Source organism: Limanda limanda, chromosome 15, assembly GCF_963576545.1.
Source record: "Limanda limanda chromosome 15, fLimLim1.1, whole genome shotgun sequence".
In the NCBI taxonomy this organism is placed as follows: domain Eukaryota; kingdom Metazoa; phylum Chordata; class Actinopteri; order Pleuronectiformes; family Pleuronectidae; genus Limanda; species Limanda limanda.
Genome location: NC_083650.1, coordinates 9,578,753 through 9,602,011, shown reverse-complemented (window position 1 = coordinate 9,602,011; position 23,259 = coordinate 9,578,753). Strand labels below are relative to the sequence as shown.

The following is a 23,259-nucleotide window of genomic DNA, read 5'->3' as shown; positions in this document are numbered from 1 at the left end:
AATGTTACTGAGAATTTCCATATTGGATGAAGATCGAAGGATTATGACAAAATGCAACTGTAGCGTTTGATTGCTTAACCATGCGCCTGCGGTGTGTCAATGTCCACCTGTGTTTTGACAAGTTCATAAGTCAAGAGATATGAACGACATCCTCTCCCCCACCTCCCATCCCTCCCCAGGAGACAAGAGTCGGAGCTTTGACACGAAACACACACCGGCCTCAGAGGCCTGGTTCATGCATTCACAACTCCTGACAGGAGAGAGCAAAGATTTCATATAATTTATTTAACAGAAGAAATATGGTAATCTCCCTCGTAATTGCTCCCACTCCAATCCATATTTTCCAGACGAATACAGTAAGCAGACCAAAAGTTCTGAGATAATCTATTCAGCCGATACGGTTTGTTACTTTGGAAATAATGCATTGCTTAAGCACTAAAAAGCGATTCACTAGAAACTAACAAGATTTCTTGTGTTTTCTTCTCACCTTCGGATTAGCGACGACGCACACATGCACGCAGTGTGGATGTGCACGCCTGCCAACGCGTGCATGCACACAAAGAATTCAATTTGGAAACCATCATTGGAGCGCAGAGGAGAACTGGAAAGTCATATTGCTATAATGCTCAGATTATCAATCATTCTGACATTTTATTGGCTTTATCACTGTACATACCATTAAAATGATGTCTGGCCCAGATTGTCAGGGGGCAAACATTAAACAGGCCAGGATTAAAATGCAGATCCCAAACACCTTCCCCTCTGCCGCTGGAAATTGCACAGGACCAGGCAGCTGACTTTGGATGTGCTGTCAGAGGAGACATCGCATCAACACGGCGCTGGGCTGACGAGTAGATAGATAGTGTCACACTCAGGAAATGCAGAAGCTTCCCTCTATTTATCACACGCTGTAGTCACTCAATGCACTAAAAGAGTGATAACAAATGAGGGGAAGAAACATCTATTAATCTCCCCCATGCACTCCTAATCAGACATCACTGGCAAACTCCTTTACACTGGAATGACACGAGGCTAGCTAGCGGCTCATGAAGGAACATATTAATACCAACACTTTTGCTATTAAAAGTAATTTTGGTGGCTCTGATGCAGCGAGGAAGGCAAATATCCATATTTCAAAAGATCTTGACAGTTAAAAGGTTGTTAATGGGCATTTAAATGCTAGTGCTGCTGCCAAGCTGGCAGAGAGAGCCATAAAGCACAAGAAATGTCTCCTCTCTCTCAAAACCTGTAATCAAAGCCATGTAAAAGCAAAAAACACCACTCTGCCGGCTGTGTACTGCAAGAAAAGAAAAGTTTTCCACAAATTCTTCTTTTACTTTCTCCTCTGAACTTTGCACAGTCATGATGAAACATCCGTGCTTTGTTTTTATCTTTACCACTAAAAAGACCGTTTCCCATTTGAGTTTGGGTTAGTCACCATTTGGTTCAACAAGAATAGAGAAGTAAGTACTGGTTAAGTAATTCATCTGTAAGAGTTTGTTTTGTTTTCTTTTTTAGTGACATGCTTAGGCCAGAAATAGGGCTGACACGTTTTATATACCAATTCAAACATCAGCTTGAATGTGGAAAAAACATTAATACCGATAACATAATGTGATCCAGCAGAGGACGCTTTGAAACTTCAAGTTAACCAGACAAATAAGTTTTTGTAGGTATCAAACTAACTAACAAAGGTAAGACTGTCAGTCTACTTTGCACATAGCAGCTGTCTTACACTTCAAATCTGCTGAGTCACCAGCTACCCACGTGAAGCAGCCTAGCTGAGGCACGCAACGAGCACAGCAACGTCAAATATACAAACTTTTCTCAATTTCTTAACAACTAGAGCTTCATCACACCCTTTGCCAGCAGCTCATAGCAATGTCATCACTCGTAATGTAGCAAGGTTTATACCCAATAATTGTTTTTGGACTATAGCACTCATCTTTGGAAAAGTGACCAAACTCGCCATTAAGCTAACATCATCTAATCGACTGTTTCCGCTTAAGAAAAACAAGCGGCATCCTGGTGGCAACTTCCAGTTATTTTTAGGTAAATAAAAAGTGATTGATTCTGTTTGTGGATTCAGTCATATGATAAGAAACTGGCACGGTTTTTACTGTCACCGGGTCTTTACTGGTATTTCATAGACTGCATGGGGTTGGAGCAGCAGCAGAACAGCTGTGAAAGTTCAATTTCAATTTCAGATTTCATATCATGTTTGATTTATAGTTATGGGGTTATTTCATTCCATTTTGGAATAATACCTAGATTGGTTTCCTAGGCCTGAGTTATAGACAGGTTGGAATATTGAATTTACCAGAAAACAAAATGTTTCCTTGTGTGCTAGATAAGGAAGGGGAACTAACGGTGAAACCCACAGGTCCCATGACTAGACACAAGATATTTCTGTCCACGTCATTTCCTCATTAGTGCCCCCCCCCCCACCAGAGCCACTGTCGAACCACAAAGATCTCACTTCATGAAGTCCGACTCACAAGCAAGATTTAGTTTTCAGATGTTCACTTCATCTGCGTTTAAAAGAAAACAGGCGACAAACGTAGGGCTAATTGTAGCATATACTTTTGATCATGTGCTTTCCTCCCTAATCAAGTATCACAGTGTAAACGCGAGTGAAAGACAGCCTGTGTGAACTTCGCCGACGAACAGACACAAGTCCTCCTGCACAGGGGACTTTGAAGCCTGTCACAAAAAGGCTTGAGACAGCCCTGTTCCTCTCATTAATCTCCCAATAGAGGAAATGAATAGACTGACTGGGCTTGACATTTTTTGTTCTCTCATAAAGAGAAACACAGAAGAGCTTGGAATGAAACTCCGCACATTATGAAAGCTATTATCTTCAGCTGCCAGTCTCAGTGAGGGAGAGAGAAAGCTGGTAATCCAAAACTAATAGGCAGAATGAGAGGTGCAGAAAAAGTAGGGGACTGGGTCAGATCCTCTCTCTCTCTGCACCAATTACTGACAGACAGCTGGGAATATGAAATGAGACTGTGAAATGAGAAATATTCATATTTTTCTTCTGAATTGTATTAAACCCTGACAAAGAAAATGGATGGTGGTTTCAATTTTGACACTGTATCAAATCTGACAAGATTTTAAACTGATCTCAAAACACAGACTGTCTGTATCATTACCAAGACGAAATAGGATGTTCTCATCTTCGGTCCAAAAAAAAGAGAGAAGACAGAACAAGATTTATTACTAAAAAGACACAAATTGACATTTTCAAAATGACTCCTCCAACTCCTGCCTTTCATCAAATTACCCACCAAATAGCATAGCTTGATGTTTACAGCAGGACCCGACTTGCGCTGATCCTCAGACACCGAACCCACGAAAATAGCAGGCATGACATAACTCACCGACTACTTGATCTGCAGTCAGTCAGTGCAAAACAAAATCCCCTCAAATCCTTGATGACAGCAGGACACTCATCCAACACACACATCCATCATCACAGAGGTTGCAAGAAGGTCACTGGTGGTTCTCATATAACAGTCACTGCCCATCCAACATCCTGAAGATGGTTATCGGCAAATACGAGTTAGCACCGTGAGATGGAGAGACACCGTATCCTGTGGGGGTGTTATCAGAGTTTCTGCAGGTTTTAGATTTAAGACTTTTCAGGACCTTTGGATTTTATCAATTCCGATTTTTGTTTTTTAATATGCTAGGGAAATGGGTCAAATGTTTACATATTGATAACATCTTTGTTCTCTTGAGAAGCAAAGACAAAATTGCTGCTTTAAAGACTCCTAAGGAGCAGAAATGAGGAAAGGCCACTGCGTCTTGGAGGTTCATTACAAACTCGACATTTAAACAACTAACATGTTGTATTTCGTTGAGCACACTGTCCAGTGGGAATGATTTATTTTATATGCCTGACCATGCACTGATCACTAGTTGCTGTATCACAACACTATATTAAATATATAATAAAGTAATATTCAGATCATTGGATTTTAGACTTTTGAGAGCCTGCAGAAAGCTATGCTCCAAAAATACTCAGTTACTATTTTTATTTATTAGCCCTATTATTATTACAGCTACTGTAATCCCCAAAATATATATTTTCTGCCCACATAAATTCTGCTGGATCTCATCTATTTTCAGTTCAAATAATGCAGCCGCAACCAAACACTTGCATCACCAGCACCCGCCCCCAGGTCCCCCGGCCCCCCCCAAGATAAATTTGGTCATACAAGGTTTTTCTCGCTTCCGGATATTCTTTTCAATTCTGGGTACCAGGAGCATCCTCCGGTGGCTCCACCACTTCAAACACACGCCTCATGAAAAAATCAGGAGGCCTGTCTGACATGTGTCCCCGTGCCCTGATGGCATGCCAACACCAAAGACCAGCATTGATTTTGTGTAACGCCGGGTCGGATTAGCCATCTACAGGGATTAGCTGCCTGTGCAATGCCTCGGGGTTCGCTATAAAACTAATAATTAATTTAAACAGCCGGGCCCATGGAAGGATACACTCACTACATGTTCCCAGCGTGAAGGGGTGAGTATGAGTGACGGACTGTCTGGCGCTCCGTGAAAGGAATACCTGTGTGTATATATATATATGAGTTTACTCTATGTTCAACTTGGTTCAGAGGATTCCTGCTCGCACCCCTGCCTTGCTGTAGCCCCAGAGGGCCACCGCTGCACATTTGTAAAAGTTCACGCAACAAATTAATATGTAGCGTTAATTGGAAGTATTTAACCATTTGGCTGCATTTAACGACTTAAACTGTCATAGAGCCTCAGCAGAAGCCAATTAAGACCGGCGGGGGGTGGGGGGGGGGGTGGGTGTTTAGCTGATAAGCTCAAACTGATAATAACACATGTCCCCTGTTCAAACCGCTCTGGAATCATTACAACAGGTCATAAAGATACAGTAAGTGCTCAAGAACAGCCATAAATGTGTGTAAAGAAAACAGCAACCATGCTGTTCCAGGTCAGGCTGCGTGAGGGAAACGGGATTAATGATATCATTGCAAACAAAGCCAGCAGTTGTCACGGGGAAATTAAGAAAACCGCCTGACTGCAAGGTGAATGTGTATCAACACTGTCACCTGCTAATTAAATGTTTATTTATTTCATACAATATATTGAGATAAGAAGTCACAATATGCAGAGAAGACAAGTATTTATGCAGCCTCAGACAACAGCTGTGTGTAACTAAAGACACCACATCTGAAAATAATAATAATATAAGGGTATTGCACTGCTAGTGAGTTACAGGTTTTATTGATACATTTATTGGTACAAAAAAAGCAGCATAATTAGGGTCACTTTTGTTCCTTCTGTTTTTAACAGAGATTTTAAGAAGGCTATATATTTTATATAATTTGTTGGAGTTTCACTTCCATATTCTGAGCTAAGGATCTTGTTTTGCAGGAAGAGACTAAAGCTACCTTCTGATGTGTGAAAACACAAACTACAGGTAAAATATTTGTTTGAATTAATCTCCTTCTACATTTGTCTTGTAACAAATACATCAGCAAATTCAATGCAGCAGACTCCATAGCAACGGCTGTTTCTTTCAAGACATATTTATGTATCTGATTAAAACTGTCAAACGAAATGTGGTACTGACAATAAATTGTCAAATGTAATATTATATTATTATTAACACTGTACAAAAACAACAAGTCTAAAGCTGCACAAAAAACGTCTTCGGATTAATGTGTATGTTATTTGAGGTGAAACAAAAACTATAAAAACCATCTCCAAGTTGAAGTGTCTCACTGAAGCCCTCTGTTATCATTCCACTCCTTTGACCTAGCTGCCAATAAGGGTTGCCATAGTCGGAGAAGGTAAAGGGATTTCTCCTTCTCCTCGAAAGACTTTGATCTGACTGACACACAAACGGCCCTCAGATCACAGGCGCTCAGACCCTGTTGGGCCTCTCTGCCTGGTCTGCATGTACATCTACACTTGGTCCCTGTGAGGATTCCGTACCCTCCTCCCATTTCCCCTTCGTCTCTCCTTTATCCCTTCTCCTTCCTCCTCCTCCTCTGCCTCCTCCTTCTCCTCCTCTTCCTCTGCTGCTCGGTGTTTTTGAAACATCTGAGTACAGACATGTTCAGAGCTTTGGAGGACCCAGGGGCCCGTGAACCAGACAGAAGGAGAGAAATAAAGAAACTCTACAGTGCCCCCGGTACAAAAGCTATCTCACCATTACCATTGGGGAGAAACTCTTAAATATCACCAAACGTCTGGACAGACAGAGAAGATCAGAAGAGTGTTTGGTCTGTTGTCTACATAATCATACTGTCAGCTAATGGTGCAGTCAGCCGCTCACAGCGGAGCCACTATGATGGGAGTCAATGCATTTATCCTAATGGATAGACGGCGTTTTATGAGGGAAAACAGAGAACAAGAACACTGTACAACACAGACTGCTGGCCCCAAAATGGAAGGGTTGTTCCTTGTAGTTTTCCAGCACAGACGTGTCAGCAGCACGAACATGAAACATGCCGTCACTGTTTCTTATCTCAATGCGTCCCTGGGTGGAAAAGTGAGGCAACAGTCTACTGATGTCTTGCAGCCTGCCTGACCATTAAAACATATTTCCATGCTGATGGATGTCAGATGGAGCCAAAAAAAAAAAAAAAGGCCATCGCTTACCCTTGATTTCTGAGCACATTCCCAAGTACAGCTTTCTAAACTTATTCTCCGTGCTTTGCAAATGGAACAAGTAAATAAAGACTCTAAACAAGTTAAAGTTATTGAGGAAAGAACGGGAGTGCATCCAGGTGAGAGCACACGGTCCGTTATCTCCTGTATATATCTCCCTGTTTGATCGATATCACGTTCTCAGGGTTTGGCGGCCTGGAAGGACAGTCGGTGGTTTTTATAAGTGAAAGCTGTGAAAGATGTGAGTACGTTTATCCGAAATGGAAACAGGAAATGACTTACAGCTGTGTTGAGAATGTGGCACAGCTGTCCAGGGCCAGAGATGGTTTGGACAGGAGTGCAAGGGGGTTACAAAAAAAAGAAGAGGATTCACCCGTGAACGCTTTTAGGAGCCTGAAATCGCAGAGAAAGCACATAAGATGACCTGTGTGTAACAGTAGTTCATGACTTCACGAGTGGCAAACTATGATTAAACCTGACTCAAATCACAGGGGGTTAAAAGCTATTACACACTCGTCCTCACCAAAATTTAGCAACAAATTCTTTAAGCAATCAAAGGCCTGGAAGAGCTGCTACCTCTAATAACAGCTTCCAAGTGCTTTTTATGGTCATAGAATTTATTCATTTACTGACAACATTTATCATGAAGTCTCCCGAAAGAAAAAAATCCTCTTCTTAAATTCAAAACATGGCAAAAACTGCAATCATCCTCTCAAATCTTGGCATGAACACAACCATGTATCTGTCTTCACTTTTCACCCCCGGGCCTTCTAGGAAAGACTGTGGGAGATTGAAAGCCATGAAGCGACCAAAACTGCCCAGACTATACCAAAGGAAACTTCTTTGTTCCTCTTCCAAAACAGGCTCCAAACCTTTCTTTTTCCATTTGGGACTCGGCCAGGGGAAGTAGAAGTATGGCTGCTCCTCTCCATGCTCTGTCCTAATATGTTCCATGCCTTCCAGTTGCTTACATCATCAATCCGGGAGATGGGTAAGCGTGATGGGGTGGACATAAACAGAGCTGGAGTTATGAGCTTAAAGAGGCATGGGCTGTGATTCAAACACAAGTTTTCCCTCTTTTCTTCTTTTAAACATAACAAACCGCTCACACAGAAAGGTCCTAATCACTGGCGGTTCTCCTAAACGGCTTCATGTTATGTGCTTTAAGTTGAAGATTGAAAGACTGAAGACAAGGAAGCTGCTTTACCATATACTTACTAAACATGTCACTAATTAATTATACATCAGACTCTCCCCCCCCCCCCCCCCCTCTCATATTTACATGGCGTTTCAGCAGAATTTGTGTAGTAGTTGTAAAGTATTTAAAAGGTGTTTAAATATGTACGAGAGTCAAGATCTGAGCCGGCGCACGACACACTGTACAGTGGATGTTTACGCGATATCAAAAGACTCTGCCCTGCCTGTCACAATGAGTTAGACATATGGACAGTTTGTTTTTCACTTGCCAAAATAGAAAAGGGAGTATGTCCACTTGGGCCCCATCAGGTCAAATCATAAAGATCCATCACTGGCTTTGCACTCTGCTAAAACGCTAAGGAAACATATTGTAGATTTTAAGACCCTTTTTATTCAGCCAGACTGTGTACTAAAACTAATTGGATTTCTGTCAATGGAAAAAAAAATATATCCCTGGGACAGCTTTGAACTCAATAGCTCCGACTATCCAACTGCGCATGAGGGAGTGGGACCTTGCCACATGCCAAGCACCGGGGAGGAAAATTAAATCGGTGGTCAACATAAAATATTAAAATAGTACGGTATTGAATTTTTGAAAAGACGATGTCAGGGTGGCTCATTATGGCTCGCACGGCAGTAAATTAAGCTATATTTAGTGGGTGATAATTGAAATCATAGCTGTAGTCATTACCACTGACAAGTTTCTAAATAATACCCAATAAATCCCCTCTTTTTAGCAGGGTCCCCATGACAGCTGGCAGAAAAATATAAAGTAGAGAAACAGAATCTCTTTTACTTTCTTCCCTCTCTCCCTTCCTCTCTCCTGCCCCAACTCTTCCCCTCTCTCTCTTTTTCTCCTAAAGCCAATAAAATGTCAGCTTTTATTCTCCTCCTCCAAAAGTGTTGGCTAGATGTCAGCAGGACCCTTCTAATGCTCTGCCACTGCAAGCTGAAGGCCTGTAAATCTCCGTGTCAGTGGCACGCCATCCGTCTTGGGATATACTATAAAAAATGTGACGCAGTCATAAAAGGAATGGCATCACTGCCCAGTATATATAATGTGAACAAAAGGAAAATAAAGATGTTCCATTCCATTCAGAATCCGAAACCACAGGATGGATCCAGATTGAAGGAGAGAGAGGAGTGTGGGACGGTCGAGAAGAATGAAGGCAGCTCCTCCCAGTGATCAACAAATGGTTCAGGCTGCTTTAGATATGTTTTATCAGAAAGATACAGATCTTTACGGTACATGGCAAAAGAAACTGCTCGGCTGTTCGCAGGATAAGGCTTGAAATCTTCTTTTATTGCAAGTTGTCTAAAAAAACTTGATTAATCTGGGCACTGTAGTTTGTTTTGAGTCAATTCCACCTTTGTCCTGCTGCTTTAAATACCCACCAGAGCACCGAATACAGTCTGTAGTAATCCACTGATAAAAATAGTCCCCAATAAGCACACTGTTTATGTCTGTTTTTGTATAATTTGCTAAAAACTACGGTGCCCACAAGTTTAAAAAAAAATTTTAGCCTGATTTAAAGATAAATGTGTATATTTGCAACCCACTTTAAAGGAAAAGAAGTTGGAAGGTCTAGATGGATTAACAGACTGTTGGCTTTTTATCCTGAATTTGTTTACAATCCTAAATAGAGAGAAAGACATTTTTGTTACTGTCCCATGCGTATAACTGCGCCCAGCCCCCATCCACTAATAAGACAAATTCATACTTGCCAGGATGTTGCACACACATTTTCAAACAACAGAGGAAGTTGAAAAAACAGAGAAGCGGCCTCAGCATCGTTTCACAATCACATCTTCAGACCATCACTGTAAAATTCATAAACTGCTGATTTTGTATTTGGCCAATCCAGTGAATACGTCCATTTAAGTGACTATCTGCAAATAGACAAAAGTCTGTCCAGTTAAAGGGACTCTCACCTTTGTTGCATTTGAGAATTACAGCACATTCAAATCATCCCGCCTTCCTCCAATGCCCCACCCCCTCTTTCCCATCCGCGGTGTTTTATTTAAGAAACTTTATTTACACAAGCAGACTTACAACCATCCCGGTGTTTTTATTTTTTTGAAGAAACTTTATTTACAAGCAGACTTACAACCTACTGCCTCCGCGCACGCACGTGAGTTTTTGTTTACCAAAGCAATTGTGACCTTCTCCGCTAAACTTTTGTTTTTCCCCCTGGGAGCGGCTGTTTCAGTACGCCGTGGACCACTTTGGTCTGCCATCGTCAGTTGCTACGGTCGCTACTCGCTACTGTCTGCCGTGGAATCAAAACAAACCCTCTAGTTGAGGACGCGCCTTGATGACGCGGGCCCGAATGCGCCACAAGAAGCAGACGGAAAACCTGCATGTCCATGAGGCAAACAGACAGGTCTGTCGGCCAATAAGGTCCTTCGGTCCGAAGAATTTTATTGGTTGAAGTTTTCACTAAATATTATGAGAGTGAAATAATTGTTTGTTTTTACTCCTGGTGGGTCCGTCTTGCATTTTAGAGTGTCATTACCTTATTAATACCAATTTAACCTTATCCAAAAAAAGTGTAAAAATGCAACAAAGGTGAGAGTCCCTTTAATCGATCGGACTCGACAGCAGTCTCTTGAGAGAATAAATATAGAACTCACTGTTGCATATGTCTGCAATGCTGTAGGCAACATCATGTATCGATGTGCAGTGTCTCTGGAGAGTTTATACCCACAACTTCCTAAAACAAGCCAGCAGAAGTTATATAGATATATGCATATCATGTATATCCATGAGTGAAACCACAGCAACCTTAGAAAAAGATAAGTTAGCGTTGTGTACCAGTACCAGATCCCAGGTACCAGTACCATAACAGTTCAAGTACTAACAGCAGATACTTCACAGCCCAAGTCTGCTATAGAGTTTTTACACAAAACAAATTCATTCATTTCATTACCCCCCACAAGTCAAACTACTATTGATGTTGGTCAGTGGTAGAAAAAAATTGGAATCTGAAGATAAAGTTTCATTCAAGTTATTTAAACTAAAGGTTATTATTTCATAACTAACAACCTGAGGGCACATTTGAAAATATGTAATCAAATAAGAACAGCCTGATGTTCAGGACTCCAACCAAACAGTCAAGTCTTGACTCATATTTTACACCATAATTTAGTCATACCTCTCATTGTACTGGTTTGAACTTTTGTGGATATAAGGCACAAAAAAAGATATTTGAATGTGTTTTTACAAGGGAATAATCAAACGTAATTTTTGGCCAATTCTGACATCGCTAGGGCACATGCACCAGATTGGATGAGATCCTTTTGTGAGGATATGAAGAGAAGTTATGCAGTTCATCTGAAAACATCATCTGCCCTTCAGGCAAATTCATATTAAAGCAAATTTGGCTTCAGTGAAGATACACTGCTGGAAACAGATAATAAAAACAATGGCCCATTGGAAGATTCAAGGCATAATGAAGGCCACATTATTGTGGTTTGGCTGCAAGTTGTGCTCTCAGTCATCTACCTGAAAAAAAAAAGGAGAAAGATTTTTGGCTTTGAGTGACAATGAAGATGTTTGTCTTAATTAACTCCATGCAGCCAGAGGTTTTCATCAAACCTTTTGAACTCTTTTCAAAAAATACAACTAGAACTGTCCAAACTGGAAAACAACCAATATGGATTAAAAGGAGTAAAAGAATTCCAATACCGATATATTGGTCAATATACTAGAATAATTTCACAATGATTCCTAGGGTGTTGTTATCAAATCCCTATAAAGACAGAAATGTAATTCAGCCTTAATATTTTATGTGAGTGTGCCATCACTATAAATAATTATAAAGAAAAAGAAATCACAAACAAAAGCAAATTTAGAGAACTTGAAAAAAAAGTAAAAGTCAAGTAAATAAGTAAATATACACATCTTTTTTAAATGTTTTATTCCATGAAATTTTGTTTATTCAGCAAAGATAAACGCAGATACCAATTTGTATCAGCCGGTTTGGTGTAAACTGTCCAAAATAGAAAACCATCTAAATTATGAAAGTAATCACATACCACAAATTTATTCTTTACTACATTATAGGAATCAACAACTCTCTGCCTGCAGTGTTTTAACAGTCCTCGAAAGTGAGAAGAGTTTCCCGCAATCTCATGAAATCAAATTCGGATATAACCTCAAATTGAGGAGATGGGCGATGAAGACGAGCCGGGCATTAAAGATAACAACCTTCGTTCTCTGTCATTCCGTCGCTTTCCCTGGAGTAGTGCATCATTTAAAGAAAGCATCCCAGTGAAAATTAAAGCAGCTGGGTTTTTTCCCCCCAATACCACAGGATGATACCAAATATCAATGTCCTTGATATGAATAAGTTATTTCCTGCCAGACCATGTCCCTCTCATCCCTCTGGTTTAAATCACTTAGGACTGGGAGAGCTCTGCATCCTCCTTAATTTATGAGACACAGATCAGGTTATCTGAGTATATCGGCCATAACAGGCCTGATAGATCGGATATGGAATATATTTCCTTAGCAGAGCAGAGTACACCACCACTATTACCAGACCCCCCCCACACACACACACTATGCTTCCAGTTAAGTGATTTGAGGACTTCATACTGCCAATGTTTCATATCCTCTCCTCCTAACTGACACTTTATCTGCATACCGGCATCTCTGCAGATTGAACACTTAGGCAAGACAATGACAGGCTCTCTTCCCGTTGTCACTTCTCATTCTAGGACCAGTCTAATGCCTCTTACTGGGCTTCTGCCAATAACAGAGCCAGCCAGCCCCCCCACCCCCTCCTTGCTTTCCTCACCATCAAACAACCAGAGTCTACCTATCTCATGAAAAGAGGAGCACTTGATGTCTGTGACACTCATTTGTCAATTAGCAGGCCCCTTCCTGTGTTGACATACAGCGACTTGAAAGACAGAGCGCTGCCTGTGATGAATTAAGAGAGACAGATGAGTGAGGCATGAGCACCGGAGTAATACTATAATGTTCTTTAGATATGAATATAAAACGACACAGCTGACAGGCCATACACGGTTTTATTTCATTTCTCAGTGTACCAGGCCTCCCTACTTTGTCTTCTTTGTTCTCTTTTCATCAGACGACTTGCATCTCATTTTGACAGCTGGGCGACATTTAGAGCACTTTCGTTTTTTAAACGCGAGTTAGCATACTTGATTTGTCATTAAAATGCAAAACGCCTGCCATCACCAACATAGCCCGGGTGAGTGCATACCACTATACACAGACACACACATACTGCACACACACACACCCACACACACAGGTAGCTGAGGTTCATCTGCATTGCTGACGTCCAATATGGAGGCTTTCTTAGTGTCAGGAATTCATTTGTTACAGAAAAATCTGATATTCAGAACTCAGTCATGTCAGTGTTTCATTGGTCTTGTTTCATATAGTGAGCAGCACTGGATACGACTCAGGTTTGGTCAACAAATGAATCCAATGTCTGAAATTTTACATGTTTAGTGTCACTTTCTGAAGCCGTGACACTAAAAATAACTTAGATAATCCCATACAGGATTTGACATGACACTATTTTACAAAACTGATTTACTGTCAAATTACCAGTTCAGTTCATCAACAAATTCCTTTTTGTTCTCGAGTGACTATGCAGTGAATATAAAGTTGAAGTCAAATAACAAAAACACATCACAAGATCAGTTTAAACTCCATAAGACATTTCATACTTATAATATAATACTTATAATACTCACGTTAGAGCACTTACACAAACTAAAATGATAGAGTTGAAATGTGCAAAACGTATTGTAAGAGTTTATATTTTTGAGTTAATTTAAAGCTTCTGAAATAACATGTACACACAGAAAATACTATCAACTAGAATGACCAACAAAATATGTCACAGCTGTTTTAATAAGTATTCTCATATCACATGCGCAGTACACACTCACACGTTAAAAACATTGTGCAGAAAGTGCAGGCTTCTCTTTCATCTCTGGCCTGAGGTTTCACGAATGCTGGCATTGCACAGACGTGATTTGTTTTCTCAAGATGTCAGAAGAAAGAGACTCTTCCTGTGACATGCGTCCTCCTCAAACCTCATGTGTCCACAGGTGATAGTGCTGCGTGTAACAGATGCAGGCACCCCAGCCACAGCGGAGCGCCATGTCAACACAGCACATGCCCACTCGCCGCATTGTGTACACACCTGACCTGGAACAAAGTGGACAACACAATGCCACCCGAGCCCGTCCTGAGACACAAGTCTCGCTGTGAGCCACACGTCTCAACACATTGATGAGACAGGCTGACACCGCAGCACACGGAGGGAGAGGTGTGGGTGTGACAGCCAGCTACCATTATTTCATCCTGCCATTACCTGCCCAGCCACTCACAGTTATGCTCACAGAGACAGATGCACAAACACGCGCGAGTATACACACAAACATAAAACCTACGTGCAACACACACGAAAAAACAACTAAAAAAAACGCGCACAGGACTCAGTTAAAAGGTGATGCCAGTATCTTGCTTCTCATTGTGACTCATTGTCAGGTTGCTGGATGAGTGTTGTCAATTGAGCTGACAGGAATAAGCATATTAGCTACAGCACATTCCGGCAATGTCTCCCACTCGATGTGACTCAAGCAGCACAGAGGAGTGCTCGATGCTGAAGGCAGTCCACCGAGATTCACTAACATGTGCATCTGTTTACAACTGGTTCGCTTGAGCTGACACTGAAACGGGGTCACGGTGTCAATACACGTCTCCAATTTCTGACGTGTAATGTCAAGTGATGGGCAGCAAAGCCTCTACATATATAAACGCTGAAGATGAAATATCCATGAAAGGATTGAGGGGATATGAGACTGGATAGAATTCGGGATGAATGATGGGATCTTAAACAGCATAACAGTTCAATAAGGGCAATATTTAAGTAATTTTTTATAGAATTCATATTACTTTCAATAAAGTATTTTTGTTAGTAAATTACTGTGTCAACAAATCAACATTATCAAACTTACAGTATTTGATCTGCGAATGATTCACTTCTTTGCTCCAGGGCTGAAAGTGTGACTTTACCTGAATGTTACCTATCATAAGCCGTGGCTGATTAAATATGCTGGTGTTATCGATCGCAAAGGGGCAATTTACTAAATGATTGTGTCCGCTCAATATCAACTAAAACAGGGACACACAGACACATCAGTACCAGAGTTCATTGGCAGGAAAACAACTCTTTACAGGAAAAGGATTTTCAGTTCTCAGCTGTGAGTCTGTCAGGTGCATTCTTACGGGGATCAACACTACTCTGAGGGGTTGCTAGGCCTTAGTTAGCATGTAGCATTATCACATGTTGAGCTGCTTATTGGGTTTCACAGACTCACCCAGCCATGACCTTTGGGTGTTGTCATGTGAGCGCCCTCACAAACCAGTGGTAACAGATGGTGGATGGAGTGCATGTATGTATACGGTGGAAATTGTTACGTAACCACACTAGCAGGTCAGTGATGTGTACTTTATAGGTCAAGATACAGAGCTAAGACAACTTACAGTGGGAGGTAATGTTGCCAAGACAACTCACTCCTGGGAATCAGGCTCAATATATTACTACGGATATAGAACATGTGAAAGTTTGAAAGTCAGCAGGAGATGAATGTATGAAACATTTACAATAAAGGAAAACTACCTCAAGACATGTCTGATAATAACCCGGCATACAGGATGTCAATGTGTACCATTTAAATTTAAACGCAGAGTCTATAGAGGAGAAAAAGATGAAGCGCTGTGTAACAGATCACTCGGCCCACTAGCAAACCATCAATCAATAGTCCGCGGATTTGAGCCCCAAATGGTTCGAGCACCACCTCATTACTTCTGCACCGCTTCCCTGCCCATGCCACCCTTTGAAGTTCAGTAACGATATCTGACATGTGAGATTAGCCGAAGTGAAAATTAATAATAAATTAGTACGATCTTGATCATAAATATTTGATTCTAAACATCAAGTCCTTAATGTGACAGGTTCAAGGGCGAGGATCATAATGCTGGCCTTGATCTCCCCGAAACCAACACACATAAGGGTTGTTCCAGTCAGTTCCCATAAAGCGGTTTGCCAGACCAAACAAGGCTTCCTCTGGGCTAACACCAACACATTGACTGTTAGGCTGTCCAAGGGTATTGTAGCATGCATACTGCAGTTATGATCTCGTGGATAACATCTTGTGTAAAGAATAAAGATTTACTCAGGCGCAGATCCAAAACTTCACTTCATGTAAACCCAGATTTGGACACTGACTCAAAAGGTAACCGTTAGCTGCATATTCCTGTTATAGTGCAGCTAACGGCAAACAAGATGTTCATGTCATTGTTTATGTTGTGCAATAGGAGTAGACTTGACGTTGGCTAATTATTAATAATCATGAAATATGATTATTAAAATAAAAATTATCTATCTATCAAAAATAATTAAATTATTAATTGAAGATGATCAGTAATCAAATAACAATAAAACCACTAATGAGAAAATAGGAATTATCAATTAGAAAGTACAAGCTATCAATTAACAATGATAAGGTTATCAACCAAGAATAATGAAAATAATTAGTCAAAACAATAAAATTATCAATTTAAGAATAATACTATCTATATTAATAATTGAGAAAGGGGGGCACCACCCTGGTTTCCCAGGGACCAACGATGTCAAGCTATAATTATCAGTCTCATAATGATAAATGTCAAATTAATAATGTCAATATTTTAATATTAACGATTACTTAACAGTGAAGGCTTCTAAGTTCGAGCACAGGCAATCATAATCCAGCTGCAATCACATACATATGCACAAATAATCACAGACTACAGATACTTTAATTACAAAAGTATTTATTAAAAAGGGGAAATAAAGTTATAATGTTATTTAATGATTTATCATTTTAACAAGCTCCGATATTTCAAAGATAAACACAGCAGCAGCACTTATCACAATTCAGAAAATACATGGACAACCTGCGGTCTACCTATGTATGTCTGTCTGTGTGTGTGTGTCTGTGTCAAAGTGTCTCTCTGTGTGTGTGTGTCTGTGTGTGTGTGTGTGAAATAAAGTTAGTGTTATTTAATGATTTATCATTTTAACAAACTCCCATATTTCAAAGATAACAACAGCAGCTCATCACAATTTAGAACACGCATGTAACCTCTGGTCCATCTATGTGTCTCTGTGTGTGTGTATCTGTCTGTGTCTATCAATGTGTGTGTGTGTGTGTGTGTGTGTGTGTGTGTGTGTGTGTGCGAGAGAGAGAGAAAAAGAAGGGGCGTGGCGATGACGCGTAGTGACATCACATCTAAGATGGAGGCCGATCATGATTCGTGGAATCAAGGCCTAAAAACTCTCAAAATGGCGGATTGACTACAAAACAAGATGGCGGAGCCGTTATTAAATTTAGAGCCAGGATGGGAGGAGAGAGAGAGCGGAGGCGTGGCAATAATAGACTCAAAATGGTGGGTTAACTTGCGTTATTCAAGATGGAGTCTATGTTAATGACACCATGTGGCCGGAGCGCACACTGGTGGTCGTCACATGAATTACACAAAGGAAATTTTAGACAAAGAGAATTCTTATCTCTGCTTGGCTTTAGGGGCCGAATGGTTTCCAGATGTGTTCAGCCTCTCTAAGCATAGATTTAACTATGTGACATGACCTGTATTATAAATACAGGTCAGAAGTGTGTATAGGTCGGTTTAGAAGGAGAGAGAGAGAGAGAGAGAAAACATGTAAGGAGAGTTCAAAGAAGCTCTTAAAAATACGCCTGAGATGAGTTAACAGGGATTCACCCCTCAGCCCTCAAGCGAGCGTTGTGGGCCGAGGTTCTGATCGGTGAAATCACTGCAGACTCACACAGACGTTAACAGTGCGGGCGGAGGCGCTTCTCGCGGCCCTATTTACTTGCAACACAAAACATTGCGATCAAACCAGAAACCGGAAGTAGCGGCTCGGAGTAGTGGCCGGCTAAAACAATGGAACACGGAAGTTCCATCAACAAAATACACTCAAGTATTAAATCAACACGCTACATATTAAAACTAACATCTGCCCAGACAACATAAGCCTCTTACTGTGACCGTGATTTCGTGGGTTGCATGCGCCTTGGCGCGAATCCCCGGAGGTTCAGTGAATCGCTTGAAGTTTCTCAGGCGGGCTCTCGTGAGCACCGCAGCTGGGCCGGAGCTGATCCGTCGTGCTCCGTGGCGAGATGAGGTTTCGTCTTCTTCTGCAGCAGCGGAGATCGTGCTGCCTCACAGGGACGTTCGGCTGCTTGTAGCCGTTGTAGATCGTGTGGAGAAAGCATAAAAGTAAAGTCCGTGTGGAAAAGGAAACAGTCTGAGATCGTCCAGCGAGCAATTTCCTGTTTGGTCTTTCAAAGTTAAAACAGGAAAAGTCCTTTTCAAAATAAAAACGTCAACTAAGATAAAAGAATGAATGACTGAAATGAATTGAAATGAATAAAACAAACGTCTTATCGTCTCCATTAGCTTACTGGGTCGACTATGAAGACCCCCGGGGGGGGGGTCTAGTGGCGACGTCAGCATCGGAGGAAAGAGAGAAAGAAGTTAGTTGCCTCCTTAAGTTGCTGGGTTAACTGGTGAGAGAGAGGTTAAGAGAAAAGCAGTTCCCTCCTTAAGTTGCTGGAACCTCTGGACAGACCCGAAAGGGCCTGATGGGAACGTCAGCATCGGAGGAAAGAGAGAGATTTCTGGGACCTCAGCACTCTTATACCACCTGAGGACTTCCTGCTTCCTCAGGAAGCGGTCATAGGGTTCAGTTGGCTCTCATCCAATGAGAATGTCAGGGTCCCGTCCTTAGTGGGCGGGGATTCGACCTCAGTGGGCGTTTCAGAGTCTCATTTAGGTTTTTGCAGAGCGGCCTGCAACATCTCCCCACCAGGGCCTGCTGGAGGGGGGGCACAGTGGGGGTTCAGGACATGCTTCCCCCACCAAGGCGAGGCTCCAGGCTGTCTAGAGAAGGTGTGAATTAAGACTGAAACTGGTTGAACTGGTTTCAGCTGGGCCTTGTAGGCCTCAAGTATTTACAACCTATTGTTTGATGGTCACTCAGGACCTCACCCCCAACATTTACTTTATTTAACGTTTTGAGTAACTCCCCCAAATCTGGTTTTCAAAAATCCGGTTTTGTATTTGAACAAGTCCTTTTGCAAATGATTGCTATGAGATCATAACCGCTGCATGCATGAGGAAATAATGTGCCTCAGACGGCAGCATGACTTTAATAAAAACTGAAAACTCATACACTCTGTCTCCATTACTGATGGTAAACATTGTCAGGCTACTTCACTTTCAGCAGTTCCACATACACAGATGCTGGTTAAATTATCCATTGACTGATTTTATTTTGGGCCCTCTATTCATAGAGGACCCAATACAAATACAAGGTCGTTCAGACCAAGGTACAAATACAATGGAAAGACAGAAACTATCTCAGTAGTAAGGGTGAAGAGTGAAGAGTGGCAGAAAAGTTGTTTCTTGAGAGCGTGAACTGCATCGCATGCAATATATGCAGCTGAAACTTTGAGGATGCTAAAAACATTATGGACCATAGTGAGAGCATGCAGTAGCTCGCAGTAGCACTGAGCTAAAAAAAATTATCAAAAAATATTACTCTGAATATATAGATTTTAAGTGTTCTCACAAGTTTATGTAGTTTCATATTATATATATGCCTTCAAATGCAATTTGACTTGGATCTAATAACCAAGAGCAGCCCACTAACTTAACAGTGCTTCTAATAATCTAAATAACAACCACTGTAGCACATTTACAAACACACAAGCTATAACGTAAAGCTGATCCCTTCACTAAGCTAAACTGTTAGCACACATGAACACAGTAAAGGTCAGTAGGTCATAGGCTTCCTGAGAGGAACATCTGTTTCACAACACATTTACACATAGTCATATTCCCATTGCCTTGCTCACAGGCACTTCACCAGCGAGTTTCTTCATTCATGAATCCATAAACCGCTGCTGAACACTGTGCTAAAGACGAATTTAGCTAAACGACACAATGAAATCAGTTTAATTGTGGCTTCCACATCTCCAGCACAGGCAAGAACCGCAAGACGGCAATTTTTCAACATATAAAATTGCCTCGGCTTCGTGGCCTGACAGTCATGAAAAGGGTTCAGAGACTAAAGCACCTTATAACCATCATCTCCCTCCTTTGGCTTGCCAGATCAACTCCACTCGCCCCGCTGTTGAAATGGCAGCCCCCTCTGAAGCAGCTGCCACGAGGTGTTCCTTCATGTCCTGACAGAGGAATCATGTCTTGTGTTTGCCCCCCGAATTAGCATGTCACATTCATCGATCAGGCCTTTTATCTCGCTGCAGCGTGACACCTGCCCAGCGCCGCGATCATTCAGCTCTTTGATTCCTCTGATGACACGCTGACCACCTCCAGACTGAGGGCGCACGTTAAATTGCACCTGATGTAAAGTAGCATACTGAGAGGGAGAGAGGGGGGATGTAGAGAAAGGAGCCGTATTCACACATGAGCTAATGAAAATGTGGGGAATAGTAGGTCCGGATGTTTTCTGTTCTTTGCCTGTGATGCTTGAAGAACGCGGCAGGAGATTGTGCGGGTCGGTCACGTTAAAACAACAACAAGGAATGTCTGAAAGCAGCAATATAAGAAACGGACGGCATTGTGCATCCAAATGATTACATGCTGTAAACAACACCTACCTGAGCAGATTGAAGCTGAGATCCAGCCGTCTTGCAAAGTGGCCGTACGTGTCTCCAAGGAAGTCTGGAATGTCTTTACAGTCATGTCCGATGAAGGAAATCTGAAGAATTATAAAAGAGATAAGTGTGAGATAGGTAACAATTATAGAATAGTAGGGATGGACGATACGGCCGAACAACTTATTTATGCTGATATTGATCACACTAAATGTCACATTATTGTTTCTGGTTGGTTTAGAGATTTTGCTCCTGAGTGAAGGTTGTGACAAACAGTTGACAAAGAGCAAAACATTTCTGAGGTAGATCAAGTTCCCATTATATTGTTTGAATGTAAGTTAACAGAGGTTTACCTCTAAAATGAAAAGTGTTGGACAAACAGTGCAAATCAGCAATGCAAAGAGAGTAATATTATAGAGAATGTTCAGTATAATTAAATAAATTTAAAGAGCTCAATTTAAACAAATCAATACAATAGCAGGATACAATGTGGATACATATATGTAAGTTATTGCATATTTTTCAGAGGTGAGTACACAAACAGTGCAAACGGGCAGGGATAGCAGAAACGCAGAGGGTTGTAATATTGTGTTTTGTGCTTGAACTATGCACAATCATAACATCAATATATATTTGGACTAATGTTCTTCTTCTATTAATGAAACTTGTATTACAATGAGTATTGATATTGTTTTATGGGCCAGTCCTTGACATGAGCACAGCATCCAGGATACCCCATATTTTAATAGATTACTATACTAATGATATTGATGCTGTAAAAACAGCCATGATATTAAAAATAGAAGAATATAGTAACTGAATGTGTGTTTTCCATTCATCAGTACACACACACTTGAAACAGTGTGTGTGTGTGTGTGTGTGTGTGTGTGTGTGTGTGTGTGTGTGTGTGTGTGTGTGTGTGTGTGTGTGTGTGTGTGTGTGTGTGCACAAAACTCAAGTTACTACATATTCTCTAAAGTTGCAGGAGGAAACAAGTGAGAGTCCCGCCTGTGTCGCTATAGCAACGGAGTCACATGACCCCGGGTGACAAAACAAACTTTACTTGAGAAACACGGAGCGCGGGGGAGCTGCGTAAATACGCAGAGGAGCCAAAGTCCCAGTGAGAGTTCCCCACAACCACCAACTCACCTGAGTCCCATTCAGAGCCACCAGTGACTCGCTGTGCGCCATAACTTCCTGCTGATGATCCCAGCCCCTCTCTCTCTTTCTCTCTCTCTCTCTCTCTCTGTTTCTCTCTCCCTCTCTCTCTGTTTCTCTCGTTAAAAGACGAGGTCTGGGCTGAAGGTGAGAGTCGTGCTCACGTTGAGAGTTACATGAATCGACGTGAACCGGGGACGTGAACGTGCAGAAGCTCTCCGGAGACTCTCCACTTCCAGCGCTGCTCTGCTCGGATTGGCTTGAGGGTTTCCGCGTGCCGTCTCCATCAGCTGACCCGCAGCGGGGCGGAAGCACGCGGTCCCTCGCTGGGTTGGTTACACATGGAGCCGCCTGGTTCCTCCTTCCCTCCCTGAGGGAAGTCATTGTGTTCAGCATCTGTTCGTCCCCAAGTAAACTCCTTCACTTCATATGAAAAAGAGTCTGAGTTTATCATTTCAACACAAAAATTCTTTGCATCTCACTCAGTTCACACATTATATTTCAACTGTATAACTTGGAATAAAACATTTAAATTCTGGTGTTTTAGATAGATATATTCCATTCATATCCTGTTTAAATGTTCCATACACATCATTACATTAATAACACCCTGACTCCAGTGCTAATTCGCCTGTTTTGAAGCAGCAACCCTGAAATAGTTTCATGTATGATGCCACTGTCCGGAGCCTACGGACACTTGATGACACTACAGGAGACGTACTGAGGCCTTTTATGTTTTCTTTCGGTTGTTTATTTATGTTTGATGTCTTCCAGTTACTTCAATTGTGTTGGATTTGGCAGCAAAAGTTTTTTGTGGACTCAAACACGTCACCCACCCTGCCATCGGCACAGTGCTGAGTAGAAAATTTGTGAATTTTCATTTTTGGGCGAGCTATGGGTCATTGGGTTATACAGGTTTACCCAATGAGACTCATGTCAGAATACACCACGTGCCTTAATTTGATTTTGGCCTATTTCAGTATAACCTAATTCTGGTTATGGGAAGCAGAAAACGCTGTTTACATGGCAGTTTCTTATCCAGATTACTATCCTAATCTGGTTAATATTGGACATCGCTGTCCTTGTAATTACAGCCAATTAAGCTCATTTCAATGCTCCCTGTTTACCAATGTTTAAACGGCTACAGTACCTTTGGCCCAGTTTGTTAGTGTTGCTCTTTACTGGGGGATTATGTGGGCTCGATCTCTGAGCCCAGCGGCTATTGTCTGACGACAAAATAGCACATATTCACATGTAGAATCTTGTATAGAGATTAACTTTAGATACACTTGTGAAACTAATCCGTCTCAATAAGATCAGGTAAACCCAAAAACATGTTTAGAAATACTTACAACATATTTCACATCTCCCCATGAAGCTGCTTTTCAAACCGGGCCTAGCCAGAGAATTTCCAATATAGGAAAAACTTCCAATCTTACAAATTCCAGGCTCTTGGAACTACTTTCTACCAAAGAAATAGCCCTTATGAAAACTGTTTTGACAACAGCTATG

The 23,259-nt window shown here is 41.5% G+C and overlaps 1 protein-coding gene across 1 annotated transcript in view; it reads right to left on the bottom strand.

Annotated features, from left to right (window-relative positions):
* lrmda (leucine rich melanocyte differentiation associated) overlaps window positions 1–21,983 on the bottom strand; it is a 206,216-nt gene extending 184,233 nt beyond the window's left edge. Inside the window, exons 1-2 of the mRNA XM_061087698.1 lie at window positions 21,739–21,983; window positions 20,593–20,693 (exon numbers count right to left, since the gene is read on the bottom strand). Coding sequence (XP_060943681.1) covers window positions 20,593–20,693; window positions 21,739–21,780 — 143 coding nt within the window. The 5' untranslated portion in view covers window positions 21,781–21,983. The remainder of the gene's footprint in view (window positions 1–20,592; window positions 20,694–21,738) is intronic.
* Window positions 21,984–23,259: the final 1,276 nt, after the last annotated feature.